Below are 19,776 nucleotides of genomic sequence, written 5' to 3'. Positions count from 1 at the left end.
ACAATACTGTGTGTTCAGCTAGATAACAGGTCCAGTCCGGTCAGACACGCAAACAAATCAGTAATGTGATCACATAATCAACACACAATTACTTATTTTGTTACGTCTTATTTGAGATTGTAGGAAGATATTTAAACTGTGAAACATTCATCTATGTCTTAGATGTATTTCCAGTCTGGAAATAATGTTAATATTTTATAAATGTGAAAAGATAAAATCACCCATATGAATAATACTTGATAAAAGACCTTATAAATATCTGATATTAAATGGACTTATTTTCTTGCTATAAATACTTAGGTATAAAAAGCACGAGCAAAATTATACTGTCGGTTGGCTGGTTATCTGATCAAATATTCAGCATTCTTATGATTAATGGAAGAGTTTTTTTTATATAAATTATCGTATATAAATGATATTATATCTGCAAAGTAACTAGTAACTAAATGTATCAAATAAACATGGAGTGGAAGTCTGAAGTAGCAGGAAAAGTAAAGTACAAGTACCCCCAAAATTATTATTATTTGAGTAGAGGTTTAAAGTTGAATAAACGTGTGTTTGTATCATGCAGAGGTGATGGACTGCAGTGACCCAGCTACGCACGACAGTTTAACAGAGGTCACAGGCCAGAACACACAATGACGCGCCCTCCTTTGCTGCATAAAGGGACAGACTGGGGAAGCGAAACAGAGAAGAACCGTGAGGTAATACAGTAAAGTAACTGACACAGCCATCTCAACTGCTTCTCCTTTTGATCCACAGCAACAGAGGCAATGTCCAACGTCTATCAGGCGAGGGTGCGTGAGAGGGCAAATTTAGGTGCTGTGAACGGCAGTAACCCCTGGCCGGATGATGTTGTTCTCTGCAGGCTGGTTATAGAAGGATTTGTTGTTTTTTTGGTTGCGTCTGGATGATCTCACCCCTCCGAAACATCTGTTAGGACGAGTCAGCAAGGTTATTAGAGTTAACGTCTGCGGGTAAAAAGTTGTTGAACTGGGTGCTCAAGTTCAGAATTGGGTGGTTTTTTTCTTGCCGCACACCACCCCCCCACAATCATCCGTTTCTGAGTCAGAGTGGTGTCAGCTGATGGGGGCTGAGTGCCAAATGTCCGCTGGGTTTATGGCAGCGTGATGAAGGGGTCACACGTTTGATGCACTCAGCAGTTAATGCGTGTCTATCAACAAAAGCAACCTTGAGTCAGACTCTGGCTGTCATTCGCTCTAATGATGTTCAGGGTGAGAGGGTAAGCTAACGGTGTGGTGAACCTTTCAGGCTAGAGGAATACAGCCTTGGGTTGGGAGGTGGTTGGAAAAATGTCATATTCACGGATTGTTTATTTGATAAAGGATTATTTTAAATCAGTGTGAATAACATCTGATATCTGATTCATGGAGTAGCTTGTCATTTTTGGATATTTGCTTATTTGGTTTGTTGGTGAGAGTTAGAGAGAGTCTCATGTCTGCGGGTTAAAATGAAGCTGCAGCCAGGAGTTTACCACGACCACCAGCCCCTCTTACATAGCCCGTTCCAGGCTGTTATTTTGCCCCACAATCCCGTATAAAAGGCCAAAACTGGCCAATGTTAGCAGTTAATGTTTCTGCAAAACATATATGTCCAAGGTTGATATTTGTACCAAACATTGCATATCACATTCATATTAATGGCTTATTAGCTTACTTTTACATTGGCGAGTGGAGGAGACGGTGCCGGACGTTGTCAAATGCCTCAAGGCTGCCGATTAGGTGACTGCAGTTCGACAATGTGGAGATATTTCCTGCCTGTTTATTGTGGCGACCAATCAGGCAGGCTATATTAAGCCAAACGGTGATGTTTTATAACCCTAACGCTGAGTGAATGCGGCTTTTCCAACTCAGGAAGTGGAACCATCCCGTCGTTGAAAGGGCCATCAGAGGCTGAGACAGCTAGCTTGGCCAAAAGTTTTAAACAATACACCTTCCAGCACCTCAAAAGCTCATTATGTACACATTTCAACACATATCCCTCTGTGAAATAATAGCTGGATGCTTTTACACTCCCTCTTTAACACATTCCGCAATAACAAGTAAATAAGGTTCTGTTAGCTTTGAACAGAGGCAGCTGTTGCAACCTGTTTCCAGTCTTCATATTCACTGAGAAGGGGAGGAGAGTGGTATATTCATCTTTCTGAGCAAGAAGGTCAATAAGCTCATTTCCCAAAATGCTGAGCAATTTTCCTTTTAATGCATTGCCAATAATATATTTTCCGACAGCTGAAAACGAAATTCGACTGATTTCATGCACAGTGAGACTGCTTCGGTTCTGTAAGGCATCAAAAAGTAGACCGCAGTCTGCCACAACAATTACACGGTTTAATAAATCATCGATCTTCCCAAGATCTTCAGAGAATTATGTGAATTTGGAGAGTGAAAAAGATTCAAGTAAAGCAGATTGTTTTGTTGTAATCACCGCCATGAGTTTCTTTCTTTGAGTCAACCAAAATGAACTGGCACATAATAATGAGTAATGCATTTCAGTTCGGCTCATGGTGGGTTTTCATTTCTTTTTCATTTTTCTGCCCATTGTCTCCTGTCTGGTTGTATTACGCCTAAAAATTAGATTTGCTTTTTTGCTTTTTTTGCTTCTTAGGAGCTATGAATTTTCAAACTTTTTCAGACTTGCCACTGTATATTTGTCACCTGTTTACTTAGACGATTATGTAATGAATTGGTTCACAATCACTCAATCCTATTTTTAAACAGCTGTAGTAACAAAATCATAAAGTCAAAATAAGAAAGAGAAAGGGCGGAACAGTCGGCTCCTTTATCCCGTGAAACCCAACAAACAGACTCATTATATAAAAAAAACCCCTCAGATAAACACGACAGGATAAGACATCAGAACTGTTTGTGTGTGTTTGTGTGCTCCGAGGGTTAATGGTGAGCGTCGTCTGCGACGGCTGGGGGGCAGAACAGAAGGAATGTTGTTTGCCACTCGGTAAGGCAGCGTGGGAGCAAATCTGGCAGCGGGGATGGAGGCACGAAAGGAAAACTGAAAAACAAGGTGGAAGCAGGGTGAATTTCCAGACTTGCAGGGACAAACCTGAACATGCCCCATCCAAGACCCACAACTGAATCTCTCAGGGGCATGGCATGGCGAGATTTTGCAACCAGGCACTGAACAAAACAAGAACGGTGTTATTCCCAACGGATTTCTGTTTGGAGTTAATGTGGATAGTTTATTGCTTTCTTACGACTGTCAGCGTTTGAAATATATGCATTTAAACTGGCTGGTCACTCCGTCTCCCACATCTGCACATGAATACGTAAGATGAAGTGACTCTGTATGTTCACCAGATGGCACCAGTTCTTTTGAATCCGGTCCGCTTTTTTATGTTTTCATGTGTAGGATGTTTGTGAAGTAGTGTTTTTAAAGCTAGATTATAAAAAAACATTTAATAATGTAAATGTGTGTAACCACATTGAAGACAGTGTTTACTACAACAGTTGGGAAGTGCTGTTTTTTAAATTTGTTTTAAAGGGACGCCGTTTCAGAGAAGAGATTTAAACTCATAATAACTATGTTTTTTAAATATATTAATGAGGTAATAAATCAAACTCAAATATGTATTTTTTTTCCATAGCTGAATAAACAAGCTGTTCTCAGAGGAAAATAAGGTCCCCAGGACACTGTTTGAAGCTAGAAAGGTGGCAGGGTCTGCCAAATACAAACAAAGTGAAACAGCATGAAATTGTGTTGTCTTCCAAGGTCAGCTTGCTTATTCAGTTCATTCAGTCACTGAACAAAGAGAGTCTGTGTATATGGCTTCTTTGGGGATAAAAATAATCAGTCAATGAAGATATTTCTCTCCTGATTACAATAACTTAAATCCTCGAACATTACCAACAGGCATTTGAAACTTCATCAGGACTTTGACAAAAAATCTTAAGACACACGTAGGTTTTAATTTTGCATTTGCTTTATTTCCATAATATAGGAAGAGAACACAGTGTGAGGTCACAGACCAACACTCAATTTGTATTGAATCTATTTTTGTATTCTTTAAATAAATCTAAAGACATCTTAGACTTTCAGAACCTTTGAGGTTGTTGACAACATGTTCCTGGGATGCAGTTTGTTTCTGTTGCATGTGCAGTGGATTTTGACTTAGTTGGTTTTGACGTAGGACTCGTAGAGGGTGGTGAGACGAGCCTGGAGGTCCTGGGCGTAGGGGTCCAGTTTCTCTCTCAGCTCTTCAACGTAGGGGGTAGCCATGTCTCTCACCTGCTGGGCTCTCTGAGTCAGCTCACTCTGGACCTTCTCAGCCACGGGCACCACGCTTTCCTTGAAGGTCTGCAGGTGCTTGTCCACGTTCAGCTTCATGTCATCAGTGTAGGGACCCATTTGGGCCTGCAGCTCTTGCACACTCTTCTCCAGGCTGGCCTTCAGCTCCTCGCTCTTCTGCGTCAGGGTGGTCCTCAGGGCCTCGGAGTCCAGGGAGTCTGCGTAGGTGGTCAGCTCCTGCTTGAGCTGATCGACTTGCTGCAGAATGCGGGCCTTAATTTCCTCAGCCTGGGGCTCCAGTCTGTCTCTGACTGTGCTCAGCTCCTGGTTCACACGCTCTCTCAGCACATCAGCCTCAGTGGTGACTTTGGTGATCAGGTCCTGGGCTGCAGGGGGAAGCTGCTCCTGGAGGGAGACGGCGTACGTGCTGGCCATGTCGGCACTCTCTGTCAGACGGGCGCTGGACAAGAGAGAGAACAATAAGTTCAAGTTTTGTTCACATTGTGGTTAGGAGTAATGGCATGTCAGTATATACTTTATTAACATGTCATTAAGGGTATTGCAGTTATTTTGACAGATATTGCAATGGTGATATAATTCACGATTCACGAATTCACGAAGTGGAATAATTTTCACAACTACAACAAAAAAATAAATAAAATCATGATAATGTCTGTTCCAAATAGTCCAGACATCATCCACATTTTTAGGCCAGGGCGAAACTTCTTTATACTGCTGTTTTGTCACACATTATACCTTGGAGCCTCTACGATTTGGATATTGCACTTTCATCACAATGGTCTTGTCTGGCCTACCTCACATCCTGTCCAAACTGAGACTTCCTGATCACTTGGAGGGTGTCATCAGCGGTCTGGGTGGCCTTGGCAACATAGTCCCAGAAAGCATCAGTCACCACTTCCAGCTGTGTCTTGGGTGCATCGGCATAGAAGAGGTTGGCATGACAGCCTGTTGGATGGACAAAGGAACAGTTAAGACAGGTCTTTGCATTCTTCAGCCATAAAGAGATACATCCTTGTGCATATCTAACCCTCAGCTTGCATTTCTTTATCCTGATCTTGCCAGGAGAAAGCTTGTCACGCTCCAAAAAGAGTAAAGATATTTTAATCTCTTCGTACTCACCGGTGAAAACGGCAAGGACGAGCACAACAAGGACCTTCATGGCTCTCAGACCTGAGAACGAGACGATACAAAGCCGGTTAGAACAGCATGTTCAAGAACAAGTATTTCTGAAATTGAAAGTTTAACTGCTCAGCTGATTCAGTCCTCCATCATCTTACCTGATTGTTTCTGAGTGTCTCTGCAGCTCCAGTTAGCAGTGCTTGTGTTCAGTCTGCGATGTCCTGCAGTTTATATAGCGAGCCAGACTGTAATGATCCCAAAGTCCAGTTGGTAGTGCCTTGCTGTCACCTTGCCTTACCCCGCTATCCTCACTGACATCTTGTGTCTGAGAAACCACGCAGGACACAATGCACATGCCCATACTGTCAGCCAAATCCACACATTCACTGGGCACTTATCCTGCTGTGATCATCTTCAAAATATCCAACTTTAATTCAAAACCATATTGCTGCACTTTTTTATGGCCTTACTTGATATAATCACCTGATGTAATTCTTTGCATGTGTGACTCAAGAGTGCCAGTGTTACAAAATCCATACATTTCACCTGAAATGAACCTTGTCCTCATCAGCCCTTCTTTAATCACTTAGCTGTTAGCTCTCCTCAGCTGCAGATAACTTTCTGCCAAGACAGACAAAAACCTCCCCGTCATTTCTTTGATGTCCGGCTTCGATTAGATTTACAGTGGTACAGTTTTATTGTAGCTTTGAGCTGGACATTTTTCCTGCGTCACTGTTAGTCACGGCTCTGGTTTCTGTGTCATTGCCAATGTTCAGCAAATGCTGTCTGGCCAAGGGTCAAACACCGTCAGCTCCTGAAGGACAAAGTAGCTGCTGTTTCACACCACAGGTGCCATAGTCCACTCCTCTGACACCACATCTGAAGAGGAGCAGTTGACCAGTTGACCCCATTTTTCTCTGACAAGGAAAGATTCTAGATCTTTAAACTAGAATAGTTGATTAAAAACATTTCCATCCTTCTGCCTTTTATACATACGCACTGAAGGAGAGGTTTGTTCACCTCTGCTTCTTTAGATAATTAAAAAAGTAGTCTGGAGAATGTATAAACTTATTCTAGTTGTTCCTCCAGTGATTAATAATATAGGGTTGCAGGTTAAAGCAGCCTTCAAAAGACCTAATATTGTATTCAGTGGGAACACTTAAAAGCATCACAAACTAGAATGGCAGTAGAGCGCATACCTCTGCGAGAACAGTCCCCTTGTGTATTCACTCATAGATACCAGCCAGCTAAACACACTTAATCTTTTTAAATCAAGGTTCATCCATTATGCCCTGGGAAATGATAGAAAATGCCTCAATCCGTCAATTAAGCTGGAGTATCAACCAAAACTAATTGGGTTCCTCAAGTGTTCTCCTGTTTTATTTCTTTACCATTTGTGAAAACACATGGGGGAAAAAATTGGGAGATAATTTTTTTTTTCATGTATCAAACTGAGTGAAATAAAGGCTTGTATTCGTGTTTTTATGTGTGTGAAAACAGTGATTTTTTTTTTTCCAGGAGAAAAAAAAATCACTGTTTCACACATGAAAAAAAATTTTTTCTTGTGAATTCTTTTTTCACAGGTGGAAAAAGAAATTAAGGAAGTTAGAGAGAACGTTTGGGCAGAACTAATTTTCCATCAGTTCTCAAGTCATAAACACAGAACTGAGAGCAGTTTAGATCAGACTTGGAAAATGGATCACCAGAAAAAAAAAGAAAAACTTTACTTGCCCCTCAGGGCCACTGTACAAGACTCTTTTTATCTTCTTTTAACCCGTATTGTTCCACTATAATAAAAGTCAAATTAAAGACCCAAACGTTTCTTTTTCAATGTCTGGATGTCCAGGTTGTGTACAGTATATCCGGTGCATCAAATCTGAGCATTTCTACTTATTTTCCTGCTTCTTGCTCTTCTTGAACATGTTTTAAACCATCAAATATACCATTTTATTACATCCAACCAAGGTACACTTGTTGGAGTTCAAGAGAGTATAGGTTAGTGAAGAGCTCTGTGGTGTTAAAAGTCCTCTCCTGTCATCCTGGTACTCTGAAATAATGTTTACCATCTGCCACTAGTTGCCGTGAAGGCCTGAAATGGAAATCTGTCACAGAAAGTCTACTTCAACAGCCAGCTGGAAATATGTACTTCGCTGTACTTTTGAAAGAAAGTTTGGAAAATGTCAATCCATTACTGACTGGTTAACTTGTTGGTTGACATTATGTGATTATTTTGAGCTATAGAAAAAAAACTTGTGCTTGGCGCCGTTTGATTCACGTTGCTTGGCCTCGATTCAAAGTCCAACAGTGCAATCAAGGTTATATGGAGTTATCTGCAGGCCGTTAGCACCGGACAACATGGTCAGGTAATTACTCCAAATGCTTTCTAGCAAGGGGTCAGAGGAGAACTAGCACAGCAATTATCAGGTTTTTACAGTTGATACAATCCTAAAAGCCGTATAACCTCAGCACACTGTGAAGATGTGTGTCTGTGTGCCGGCATTGATGCCTCGGCGGTCATATGATAGTAGCCGAAACAGGAAGAGGGCCATTATGACAACATGGCAAGGACTCCTGGACTTTGCGCTCTTGACTACAACTGTAAACTGGCTTCAGTGTATATATATGCATGGACACACCAGCCTGACACACTCACAAACACGCCTGGACGCTCAGAGATACACAAGCCAAAAGCAGGTGAGCATTACAAAACAAAACAAAACTTTCAGAGGCAAGTCTAAAAGCTTTGATACTTTTGAATGCAGATTAAAAGCTAACTAGATTGTAATTATTTTTTTTCCAGCCAAATCGCAACAATGAAGGTGTTCGTTGTACTTGCCCTCGCAGTGCTGTCTGGTGAGTTACAAGCTTTGGTTTTTAACTATAATGTGTAATTGTTTTATAGTTGTTAGTCAGGCTACAGCAGGAGCATTTGTACAGCATCGCCTCAGCAGCTAATGAAATCTGAAAATCCGCACTGTTCTCAACCTGTTCTTGTGTCCATCCAACAGGCTGTCATGCCAACCTCTTCTATGCCGACGCACCCAAGCCACAGCTGGAGGTGCTGACTGATGCTTTCTGGGACTACATCGGCAAGGCCACCCAGACTGCTGATGACACCCTCGACCTGATCAGGAAATCACAGTTCGGACAGGAAGTCAAGTAAGTTGTGTGACACACAGGACCATGCTGACTTGGAGAGTTAGTGACATTGAGATTTCTATGATATGACACCAACGCCTGATGGTCTAACATACTTGGTTTGTCCTCTAGTGCCCGTCTGACTGAGAGTGCCGACTTGGCCAGCCAGTACGCAGTCACCCTCCAGGAGCAGCTTCCCCCTGCAGCCCAGGACCTGATCACCAAAGTCACCACAGAGGCTGACGTGCTCAGAGAGCGTATGACCCAGGAGCTGAGCACAGTCAGGGACAAGATTGAGCCCTACACCGACAACATGAAGGCCCAGATCCAGCAGGGAGTGGATCAGCTCAAGCAGGAGCTGGCCCCCTACGCAGACTCCCTGGACTCCGAGGCCCTGAGGACCACACTGATGCAGAAGAGCGAGGAGCTGAAGGCCAGCCTGGAGCAGAGTGTGAAGGACCTGCAGTCTCAGGTGGGGCCCTACACTGACGACCTGAAGCAGAAGGTGGACCAGCACCTGCAGAACTTCCAGGAACGCGTGGCCCCCATGACCAGCAAGGTCCAGGTTGAGCTGAGTCAGAGAGCAAATCTGGTGAAACAGATGGTGGCCCCCTATGCTGAGGACCTGAGGGAAAAGCTGGACCCCTATGCCCAGGACCTCCAGGCTCAGCTCATGTCCCTCTACCAATCCTTTGTCAGTGCCAACTAAGTCAACCTCCACCCGCTCCATCATTTATATGCCGGCCTTGTTTGGTCTACCTCTGTTTGAAGCATAAACAAAATAATTTAAATACCTGAATTGTACTGTAAACATATACCCAAAAATAATATTTATTACAAGGTGCACATTTTGCACCTCTGTGAACATGTATATATACTTCATTTTTATTGTGCATTGCGCTGCTGGAAGATGTGACTTTTTTTTGTAATTTCTGTAAGTTATCAAAAAAGAAAATAAACAGAAGAATCTGATAAATACATATTTGACCTGTCTTTGTATTCTCTGCAGAAAATCTACAAGAGATCTAATCACAGGAAATCATTTCAGACAGTTTATTCACAAGCCAAGCACTGACTGATCTATGATTACAACATAAACATTAAGGGGGACTACTATGGTTATAAGCCGCAGTGGGACATGTGCTGTATTTTTCCCACGAGGTAACTGTTATTTTGCCTTCATCTCCCGTGTCCTAACACGTCCCTGCTCCTGTAACAGTTTCGGTGCTGATTTTTTTCAGGCAGGCTATTGTTCCTATTCTTATACTTGTCAATGCCTGCAAAGAAACCAAACCTTCCTGGTGTCACCACCAAAATCAAGAGATGGCTGCGAGAAACATGGTCGACCAACATGACGTACATGTCAGTTATGGACAGCTAAGAGTTCTCCTCTCAAAAATCCTTGTAATTTGATATTATGTCAAAAGGCATGTTTGATTCGATGGCACCTTGAACACCACGGTCATAAAAAAAAAACAAGAATTGTGCAACCTCTTATTGTTGTGAGTATAGAACACAAAAACCCTTCCCCCTGTTGACACTGCCAGCATCCAACGTGGAGGTTCAGAGTCCAATGACAATACTACACACACACTCCCATGCACACACACACACACACACACACACACACACACACAATGCATGTTTGTTTCCTGGTTCCATGAAAACAAAGACTGCAAACCTGCAATGAAAGAAATCTGTATGGATCATCGTTGAGATAACTCAAGTAAAATACAAACTACAAAAATCAGATTTGACTCATTCTTCTGACGGCTGCAGGGATTTCCCCAAATCATTATCCAATACATCAGTTATTCATCCACTTCTTATGATATACCTTTCCCAAACTTATGCAGCCCAAAATTAAATTGGATAAATCTTCTGGGGGATCCGCACTTCTAGCCACAACTCTGATCAACACACGAGACTGAGATGTAGAAGTATTTCCCCTTGAAACAATTCAAGGTTAAAAAAGGTCAGATTAAGAATAACATGTCAGTGAACACCCTTGTTTTATCAGATCTGATTACTTTTTTTATAATGTATTGTAAGGTTCAATTCAAGATAGAATAAACTGTGAATTTAAAGATAGAAACTAGCAAATACCTTTTAAAACTAAAGAGTCATTCACATCATTTCATATCTCAGATTTTAATTCTTGGCAAGCACAGAACTTTTTGCAGTGTCCTTGAAGCGACGCAGCGTTTAAAAGTGCTGCATTCGGTCACAAACTACTGCAAAGCTCTGTGAGACTTCACAAATGCAAATCTGATATCACACTGTCATGCTCCAGCCTGTTTTAATACCAGATTAGCACTTGTGTGGGCAGACAGAGCAACTGTTCACACCGCATTATCAGTCAAAACAGCCAAAAGGCATCGTTAAGGCCTTTATCCCAGCGGCCACTTTCTAATACTGCAGGCTAGACGTGATGTCTGCCCCATTCAGACTCCGCCACAGAGCACTGAGAGGAGGGAGTTGTTGTTCGACAGATGCACGCTTCTTTGAACAAGACACATCTTGTCTTTCCCACCTTGGTGACAAACAGATCCAGTGTTATTTTGATGCAGATAAGATGTTGTTACCAGACTATTGCTGCTGGTTTGATAAGCAGATCAGTGCCCATAGAGATGAGAAGATAGCCGTCTCACGTCAATGGGTAAATGCTCTCAGGCGATGTTGTTTTTGCTCCACCTTGATGTCCTTTATTGGCTGGTCTGGCGGTAATGAGGAGGGGGCCTTACACCTTAAATATTACCCAATCAAACAGCCCTTAAATAAATAAGTGAGGCTAGTGTTTGTGTTAAAACTGTCTCAGGAAGTTTCCGCTTTTTGTTTCTATTTGTAGATATTATGTATATACGATCGAAATATTCCACTGGTACAGCCAGGGGTTGTGTGGAAGCCAGGCATAGGTTATGTTTGTGGCAGTGTTGTAAAAAGTCATATTTGAGTAAAAGTAAAGATATGGTGTAAAAGATATATGGTGTATGAAAAGTACTTGGGTAAAAGTCTTAAAGTATCTTATATTAAATGTATAAAAGTATCAAAAGTAATTTTCTGGCAATAAAAGTACTTAAGTATTATAAAGGTATTATATTATATTATTATAATTATAAAGGTAAATTATACATATACTTAGATGTAACTGTATGCTGTAACCTAAGGTTGGCTTGATTGTTGATGTTCAGCACTGTTTTGAGAATCAGTGTTTTCATCCCATTCCCAATAAATTAATTTGAAAATTAGCTACTTTGGTTGTGATGCAGCATGCAATCTAGAAAGTAACTAAAAGTGATGAAATTAAATGTATTGAGTAAAAAGTGCAGTATTTTTTTTTACAAAATATTGTGGTCTAGAAGTATGACATGGGTGAAAATGGAGACACTAAATAAAGATACCTCAACGTAATACTTGAGCACACTACAGTAGAGGAAAATCACTCTGTGTTTACATGACACTCGAGAAAACCAAATTACTGGGTTAGTCCGACTATGATCGGATTTTTAAGATGCATGTATACAATTTAGTCTGACTAAAATCGGACTGGATCGGATTTCTCATAGCCCTAACACCTAGATTATTCGATTGATAGTCGCATTACTCGTGCATGTATAAGTTCAATCAGATTTGATTCAGATTTTGCATTCTGCGCATGCTCGAGATTTTTGTCCTGTGCATGAGCCGGAAGTAGATGCAGACAGCGGCAGCGTGTTTCCTCCGAAATTACCGCAAGCGAGAGCGCATCTAGTTTGTGTAATTATCATGTACACCACATACGAAATTTACAAAGATGTAGCTTCGTCTTTCTCTACGTGCGCCATCTTTCTCGAATGCCGAGGCAGAGTTTGTTGCTGGTGATGTAAAGAGGTCAGCCGGAGGTGGCTCTATTACCACTAGCTGAAATGGGTACAGTGCCACCTCTCATACCGGGGTATGACATGCTTCGGCCAATAACTCTCCAATAATTTTCTCACCGAAATGTTCAGCTCAGTTTAGACCACTTTATTTATCCCAAATGGGCAATTCAGTTGTAGCTTTTCCAGACATCAAACATAAAAAACATAAAATCATTACAACGAACATTCATTTAGTCAGTCAGAAAACAATTTAAGAGGCACATGGGTACGACATAAATGAATGAGTAAATAAATAAATAAATTCTTCTAAAATTAGTGGGGTCTGTGTTTAGGAGTTTGATGGTAGATGAAATAAAATACTTCACATATCAATTTGATTTGCTCTTGGGCACATTATAGCGTCGACCAGAGGGCAACAATAAAAACTCTGTCGACATAATGTGGTCTGGTTGGCTGATAATTATTTTTGCTTTCTCAGCTGCTTGTTTTTCCCAGATAGTGCCCAAATTCCCCTGCTGAATGCCAATAATCTTGGAACATACCGTACTGACCCGAATATAGGACGAAGTTTTTTTCGATGAAAATTATGTGAAAAAGTGGGGTCGTCTTATAACCGGGATCTAACAGTTGACACATGCTGATAGTTGTCTGGGTCGCTACACGACCGCAATGGCAGAGGGCGCCAGCTTATTGTAGAGACGTCACTGACACTGTGGCTGGGGTTATCTGTCAGTCACAGCGGAGAAGAAGTGACAGGAGATGAAAAATGGAGAGGCGCGGTGATTGTACAGAGCAAAGTCGATCAAAAGTGGGGCAAGTTAACAGACATCTGAGGCGGAGCTATGATGCTGATATTAAGATAATGGTGGTCAATGCAGTGGAGGCGCCAAACAACTGTCAGGCAGCCAAGAAATATGGCGGGTCCAAAAAGACCGTCTGAAAAACACTAACAGTAAGAGAAAAGCTTATAGTGGTCCTCTAAGTGGCCGCTTCCAAGAGATTGACATGAGGGTATGTGAGTTTGTTATTGAGAAACACATTTTGGTTATCAGAGTCTTTTTCTGAAGATTAGTCTTGAAAAGAGGGGTCGTCTTATAATCAGGGTCGTCCCATATTCGGGTCAATACGGTACTTTGACAATGGTATTTAAGCTGTTCTTCTCCTTCACAGACAACACATTGAACCAGCAGATGAAGATGTATACTCGGACAATTGCAGTTGTCCGATTGAGTAGCATAGTCGAACTATGGCTGTTATCCGACTAAGCTGTGCATGTAAACGTACTGACTAAGAGGAAAATCAACATAAGCTACTGTTGACAGAGAGGCACTGAGGCGTCACATCCTCTGGACTGTCACTGAAAAACCAGACCAGAGTCCTTCACAAACAAATCCACAGTCCAGCAGCATTAAACACCTTGAACAAATCATCTTACAGGGTTGTACAGGCAAGTGAGATGGGGAAGGTCTCATTTTTTCATGCAAGATTATAATCTGCTCACATAGGAGCAATAAAAATGTGATTAATTGCCACTGTGCCACAAAACAGTGAACAGGCGGTAGAGTGGTTATCCATTGATTGTAGGCAGCGGCTAAAAGTGACTATACACATTTTTATGAAACTCTGCTTGAGTCTGATTTTAACGTACTTGCAGTTTCCTTGAGTACTTCTATGTTATACTTCTGTTCTGTAAAGTGAAAGGTATGAAAAAGTTGATTTTTGGGTCTCGATCCCAACTCGTTATTTGATGAATTGAGAATGAACCAAAAAAAATCTACTTTTCTTAATACTTGCGCCTTAACAGTCAGTAAATATTGGCCAGCATTCAAACAGTGCTTACATGTTCATGCACATAACAATGATCCAATAACGTAATAACGAATACGGATGATAACGATAATTTAACATAAGTCACATTTTAGAGGACTATTTCTTGCAATGGAGTATTTTACAGGCATCACATCACATTGATACTTTTACATGAGTGAATGTCCAAGTCTGTTGTAGAGATAGTGTCAGTGTTCTGTGTGTAAATTGGAAAGACTACATCGCCACCAAGTGGTCAAACTGTGACAGAGCAGCGTAAAGGCTTGACTGTAGATGAAATGTCCCAAAGTATTGTGAATGGAAATTTAGGAAAGAGTGAGCAGGTAGTGGTTGTAGTTGTGCTTGTCCACTTGCCCATGTGTCTGGACCTTATTGCTATCAAAAAATGTTTCTTATTAACATGTCACATTTGGTTTGGCTCATTCTGAAAGTGTTTTCTAAAAATCATACATGGCACCACAAAAATAGTTTCAACACATTTATTGTTTTGTTTTTTTTAACACTGAACAACCCAGTGTTAAAAACAATTGATATATTAAATATGCATTATATCTCTGTCTCTACATTTTGGGTATCTGATTGAAATCACAGTATGTAATTTTTAGGGGTCTCTTAATCAAAATAGTGAAAACAAGGATGTACAGTAATTGATGATGTCCTGCAGTCGTCATTATTAAATAACCAATCACCGGTGCTGATAAAAAAAAATCTGATTTGGACTAAGGCAAAAAATGTTGATGGACGAGGTAATGTATTAAAGTTTTATTCTTTATTCTGTTTTTATTATATTTGGTCACATTTACAGACTTCCTGTCTGACAGATCATCTGATTTTCCCAGGAGCTATAGTGACATGCAAGTGAAAAAAAACACAATTACTTAAAATAACATAATGGATTTTTTTTTTTTTTTTTTTCCATTGTTGGAAACATTTGGAGATTAATAGAAACCCTGCAGTATTTGGTATGGATAAATATGTGTTGGCTGTAATTTGCTTTGATCATTGTATCAAAGAAAGTATTGACTCAGAGGCGAAAATGTTCTTAATTTTATAGTTGACTGCTTCAATTTTGTCACAGACTGACAGCAACAACTTTTAACATTTTGAGGTGACGGGAGCAGCAGAAAAAGATTCTTGATTAAAGAAAAGGGCACAGTAATTTACTGCATGACATTGTTTAATTGCTACATCAATCAGCTTCTTACACTGGCTTTAACGTAGATTGTTTTCAAAATCTGTGTAGTGATATGGTCTTACACGAACAGAGATGGCTCTGCTATGGTTTAACATGGTTTCTACATCTTTGTGTTACGTTTCCTATGTTTTCAGGGGAAAATATGGTTTCTGAAACAGTGGGCCTTAAGTTGAAATAAAAAGTATTTATATTATTGATCAAGGTCAAATGTGTACATTTGATTAAATGGAGAAAAGAGTTGCGTGTTAAAGCACACATATAAAACATGTTAATTCCTGTCAGTATTCAAAGTTTGATGAGGATCAGAGATGCCTTGCAACAAAGGAAATGTCAAGCATTACATGATGTTTGTGAAGATGAACTCTGGCATAACAGCTGGGAAACCAGAGCAAAGTCAAGCTGATGTAACATTTATTTACTGATGGTGACTTCGATACGTTTTCACGTGAGAGTCTGCTGTTCCTCTTGTCACATATCAGTCCTTCCAAAAGGGACAAGAGAAACAATAGAGTGTACAAACTAGAGACCGTGTTGCAATGGGTGCAATGCTGCAGACATGACTGGAATATCCCATGATAATTTGTTAATTAATTATTGGCATAAATAATGTTCAACTGTTTTTCAGAGGGAGGTGACCCACATGTACTGCTGGCTTTATCAGTTTTGAAAACATACTTAACATGGTTTTATCAGCTTGGTACTAGTTATGGAGCCAGAACGGTGACTTTCAAATTTGGCATCCAAAAACAAAAATTGGCATTGAAAACAAAACCAGTACTGAAAAAAGAAACATTGTCACTGAAACATTTGTATTGAAAACAGTTGTATTGGCATTGAAACAAGTATTGGCACTGAAAAAAGAAAGTAATTCAAATAATTCAAATCAGAAAATGTTATCATTTTATTTTATTGGGATTTTTTTGTATTTTTCAATGACAATCTTCAGATTTTTTCTTCATGTCACTTTTTTTTCAGTGACAGATTTTTTTACAATGTCAGTTTTTTTTCAGTGTCACTGATTTCAGTTTCAACTTTCTGTCACTGTTTTGGCGTCGAAAGGGAGGGGCCTGAGGGGAGGGGCAAGTAGAGCGTGGTTTGCATATAATTTCAGAAGGTAATGGCTGCAGCCTGCGGGAAGGCGGGGCTGGACGGTCCATCCATAAGACACCATTTTGGGGCCCGTGTGCCGGCCGGCTCTGGGCAACACAGAGTCCAACTACCTCGCGGACTTTTCTTCAAGCTCTCTCCCGATGTGTCCAACTCTCTGTGTATCTGGTTCTGTCCCGGAGCTCCTGAGCTCTGGTCTCTATTATGCGTATGGAGTGTGGTAGTAGTACCGGGGCACCGAGCACGGAGCATTAGCCACAATTAGCACAACAGTAGAACAGCCTGTTGTTCCGAGCCCGGGGCTGCAGCGCCAACCATGTAAACCATGTATTCTTATTTTCAAAAAATCCATTATTTTTCTAAAAATCATTTATTTTCAAAAAATGCTGTTTTTTTTCAAAGAATCAGTTACCTTTCAAAAAATGCTTTTTTCTCCACACAATGTACTCCTTTTTCACCTGTGATTTTTTTTTCACATGGCTCAACACATGAGAAAAAATATATTTCACCTTTGAATTTGTTCTCTTTACTTGACTCAAAGAAGAAGAAAAATGTCTTCAGTCAGTTTGACACGTGAGAAAAAAAAAATTCACTCTGCTTGACACACAGACCAATTTTTCCCGTCGGCTTGACACATGAAAAAAAATGTTTCACCATGAAAATGTTCTTTTTCACTTTGCTTGACACGTGAAGAAAGACAATTTTAGAACTTAGAAAAAGGAGCACCAGAAAAAAAAAAATCTCCCTTGGATTTTCAGATAAAAGAAACAATAACTGATCTTCTTTTTAGATCTGAATCAACATAAGGGAGACAAATGAATGACTGTGAGCACCGTTGCTGTCACATTCACACAAAAGGCATCAATAGTACAGTGAGTTTGTTAACACAGAGGGCCAATCTTGTTCCACCTGCATAGTTATTATATTACTCATAGGAACATTGCTCTGAGCACTGATCTGTTAAGTCAAACCACTTGAAGAACTTGTTTGTTTTGTTGACTCGTACATTGCACCTTGCTCACCTTTAAACACAGACCTGAACACCAAAGGAGTTGTTCTACAGGCCTCTGAACAAATACAGCTGAAAACGTGCATTGACTGCGAACCATGGGAGGCTAAACCAAGTTAAACTAAAGTCATCAAAGCTGATGGGTAAATTTAGTCAGACTATGGTGGTATTTCTCACTGGTTGATTTTTGGTTATTCTCTTCTATTTTCTCTGAGTTCACCCAAGGGTAGGACAATTTAACCTATTATTTAACCTAAAACTTAATTATCCCCATTCAAGTGTACATTTAGGACAAAAGGAACATATTTCACTGACTTACAACTGTATTTTCATTACTTACAGAAAAACAGAATACCACAACTAATCAAATGCATGAGTTTTCTGTGAAAAGTAAAACAGTAACCAGTTTTTCTTGAAGTTTCTGATCAAAGTTGGTTTCTAATGTCACTTTAGCGCTGGAAAAGTGTTTATTTACATATTTGCCAATGGCAAGAGGATCACTTTAGTGTTTAATTGTGTGTGTAGGAGGAGGAAGAGGAGGATGCTTCTTCATGCACTGCAGCACAGCAAAGAGCACGAGAATGAATACAAAAAGAAAAATGTTCAGTGCCTCCAGTTTTTTTTCTATTTTCTCAGTGGGAACAATGAAGACCAAGTCAGCATCTGGATCAGAGAAGATGAAACCCTTTATTCAATGGACCTGATCACACGCAAAGGGCATCTATCTCCATGCACAGCTTGACAAACACTTGTGTCAAATTATCTGTCCACTCCACCGGTTGTTGCACAAATTGGATCAATGGACTTTTAGTTGTACAGTGTTTGTGTGCTATCGTACTATTTCATTTACTGTTAGAGTTATTGTGTTTGATTATGTTAAGATTAAGCCAGTAGTCATTCTGTATATTTACATGTATATTTTGCAGGGTCCACCAACAGCTCATGGGTCACACTCCATCACACTCCCCTAAACGCCACCAGGTCCTTCCAGGTGGAGTTTGAGGTCCGTAAAGCAGGTTACAGATGGTTTCAGTCGAGGACACCTGAAACCGGTCTGAAACTGCTCATCCACATCATGTCTGGCATGTCCTCAAAATGGTCGACTCTCTACAAATAAAAGTGTTGGTACAAGCTAAGCCCTCGCCCACTGGTCCGAGCTTTGGCTACAGCACTTTCTTGTCTGTTGATGCAGTGTGATCTCTTTCCTCAGCACGGTTTGTGTTGTAGCAGTTAAAAAAAAAAAAAAAAACAGACTTTAATGCTGATGTTTTTTAGGAAAACAGAAAAAAATATTTTGGTATCACAAATATCATGATCTTAGCCAATAAAATACTGTAGATTTCCTAATGTTACAGTCACTTTAGTCAACTTAAATTTATCTGCAACAGATTGTACTTAGGGGAAGGTCAATCCGGTAAGAACATGTTCAATGTTTTTCTTAGGTTACCCACTTTCCGGCATCACTTATAGATACAACTTTATCAATATGAAACACTTATTTCTATTTGGAATTACAGATTTATCAAGTCTTTGAACGGACAGCTCAGGCCTTCCTAAGCCTCAGGTGTGGTCCAACATGAGCAGTGTGACCTTGATGCAGACAGATGATAGAAACCTGCTGGAGCCAGCCATGAGAGATGCAGCTAACAGGAAGAACAAAGATAAATCAGTGTGTTGAAATGCAGTCGTTTACTGCGCCCAGCAATGTGGAAAAACCTGTATCACAAAACCACTAACAAAGTGTACCTTTTCTGAACACATGGAAAGCACACCCACAATCTCTCCATCATCACTGCAGTCGGGTATGTATTATATCATGTTGTGTGTTATTGTTCTCTGCATGTGATGATATGCGTACAGGTTGTCTTTTTTGGCTGCCACAGTAAGTGGTCATTTTGTTTAAGTCATACATTTTACTCACAGTATAACCAGATTGTACCACAGAGAACATAACAGCTTTAGAAAATATTTCACTTATTTACACTTACATTCATACAACTGTAGAGTAACATCATCCATTTGTTCATATTTTCCGCCAGTCTGCCCAAAGGAACCATATTTTCCACCCTGGGTGCCTCAGATGTGTGGACACCTGCCCCCAAAACTCTCCAAAGTTGTGAGCTAAAGGTTCAATCCTTCTGCTCTGATTGTGATTTCCTCCTTTACTGACTCTAACAGAAGCATTTACTCCATAGTATCAGTCCAAAGCATTAAAATGTGCATTTTGTGTCTCTTAATGA

General features: G+C 40.4%; 2 protein-coding genes across 2 annotated transcripts; one reads left to right on the top strand and one right to left on the bottom strand.

The window, feature by feature from the left end:
* Window positions 1-3,933: 3,933 nt before the first annotated feature.
* LOC115566727 (apolipoprotein A-IV-like) lies at window positions 3,934-5,663 on the bottom strand. Its single transcript, XM_030392677.1, has 4 exons — window positions 5,559-5,663; window positions 5,401-5,451; window positions 5,076-5,226; window positions 3,934-4,720 (listed from the first exon to the last, which is right to left on the bottom strand). Exons 2-4 carry the CDS (start codon window positions 5,438-5,440, stop codon window positions 4,144-4,146), a joined length of 768 nt encoding a protein of 255 aa, XP_030248537.1. The 5' UTR covers window positions 5,441-5,451; window positions 5,559-5,663; the 3' UTR covers window positions 3,934-4,143.
* Window positions 5,664-7,983: 2,320 nt separating this feature from the next.
* Window positions 7,984-9,482, top strand: LOC115566756 (apolipoprotein A-I-like). Its single transcript, XM_030392731.1, has 4 exons — window positions 7,984-8,094; window positions 8,201-8,253; window positions 8,409-8,559; window positions 8,671-9,482. Exons 2-4 carry the CDS (start codon window positions 8,214-8,216, stop codon window positions 9,245-9,247), a joined length of 768 nt encoding a protein of 255 aa, XP_030248591.1. The 5' UTR covers window positions 7,984-8,094; window positions 8,201-8,213; the 3' UTR covers window positions 9,248-9,482.
* Window positions 9,483-19,776: the final 10,294 nt, after the last annotated feature.

This window comes from Sparus aurata, chromosome 17 (genome assembly GCF_900880675.1).
Source record: "Sparus aurata chromosome 17, fSpaAur1.1, whole genome shotgun sequence".
NCBI classification, from domain to species: Eukaryota; Metazoa; Chordata; class Actinopteri; order Spariformes; family Sparidae; genus Sparus; species Sparus aurata.
The sequence above is the reverse complement of the archived record's forward strand: the minus strand, read 5'-3'. Positions and strand labels throughout refer to the sequence as shown.

Coding starts and splice junctions, on each gene's coding strand:
- LOC115566756 (XM_030392731.1), top strand. CDS start 8,214: ATGAAGGTGTTCGTTGTACTTGCCCTCGCAGTGCTGTCTG. Junction 8,254..8,408: donor TGCCCTCGCAGTGCTGTCTG/GTGAGTTACAAG, acceptor TCCATCCAACAG/GCTGTCATGCCAACCTCTTC. Junction 8,560..8,670: donor CAGTTCGGACAGGAAGTCAA/GTAAGTTGTGTG, acceptor TTTGTCCTCTAG/TGCCCGTCTGACTGAGAGTG.
- LOC115566727 (XM_030392677.1), bottom strand. CDS start 5,440: ATGAAGGTCCTTGTTGTGCTCGTCCTTGCCGTTTTCACCG. Junction 5,227..5,400: donor CGTCCTTGCCGTTTTCACCG/GTGAGTACGAAG, acceptor TCCATCCAACAG/GCTGTCATGCCAACCTCTTC. Junction 4,721..5,075: donor CAGTTTGGACAGGATGTGAG/GTAGGCCAGACA, acceptor TCTCTTGTCCAG/CGCCCGTCTGACAGAGAGTG.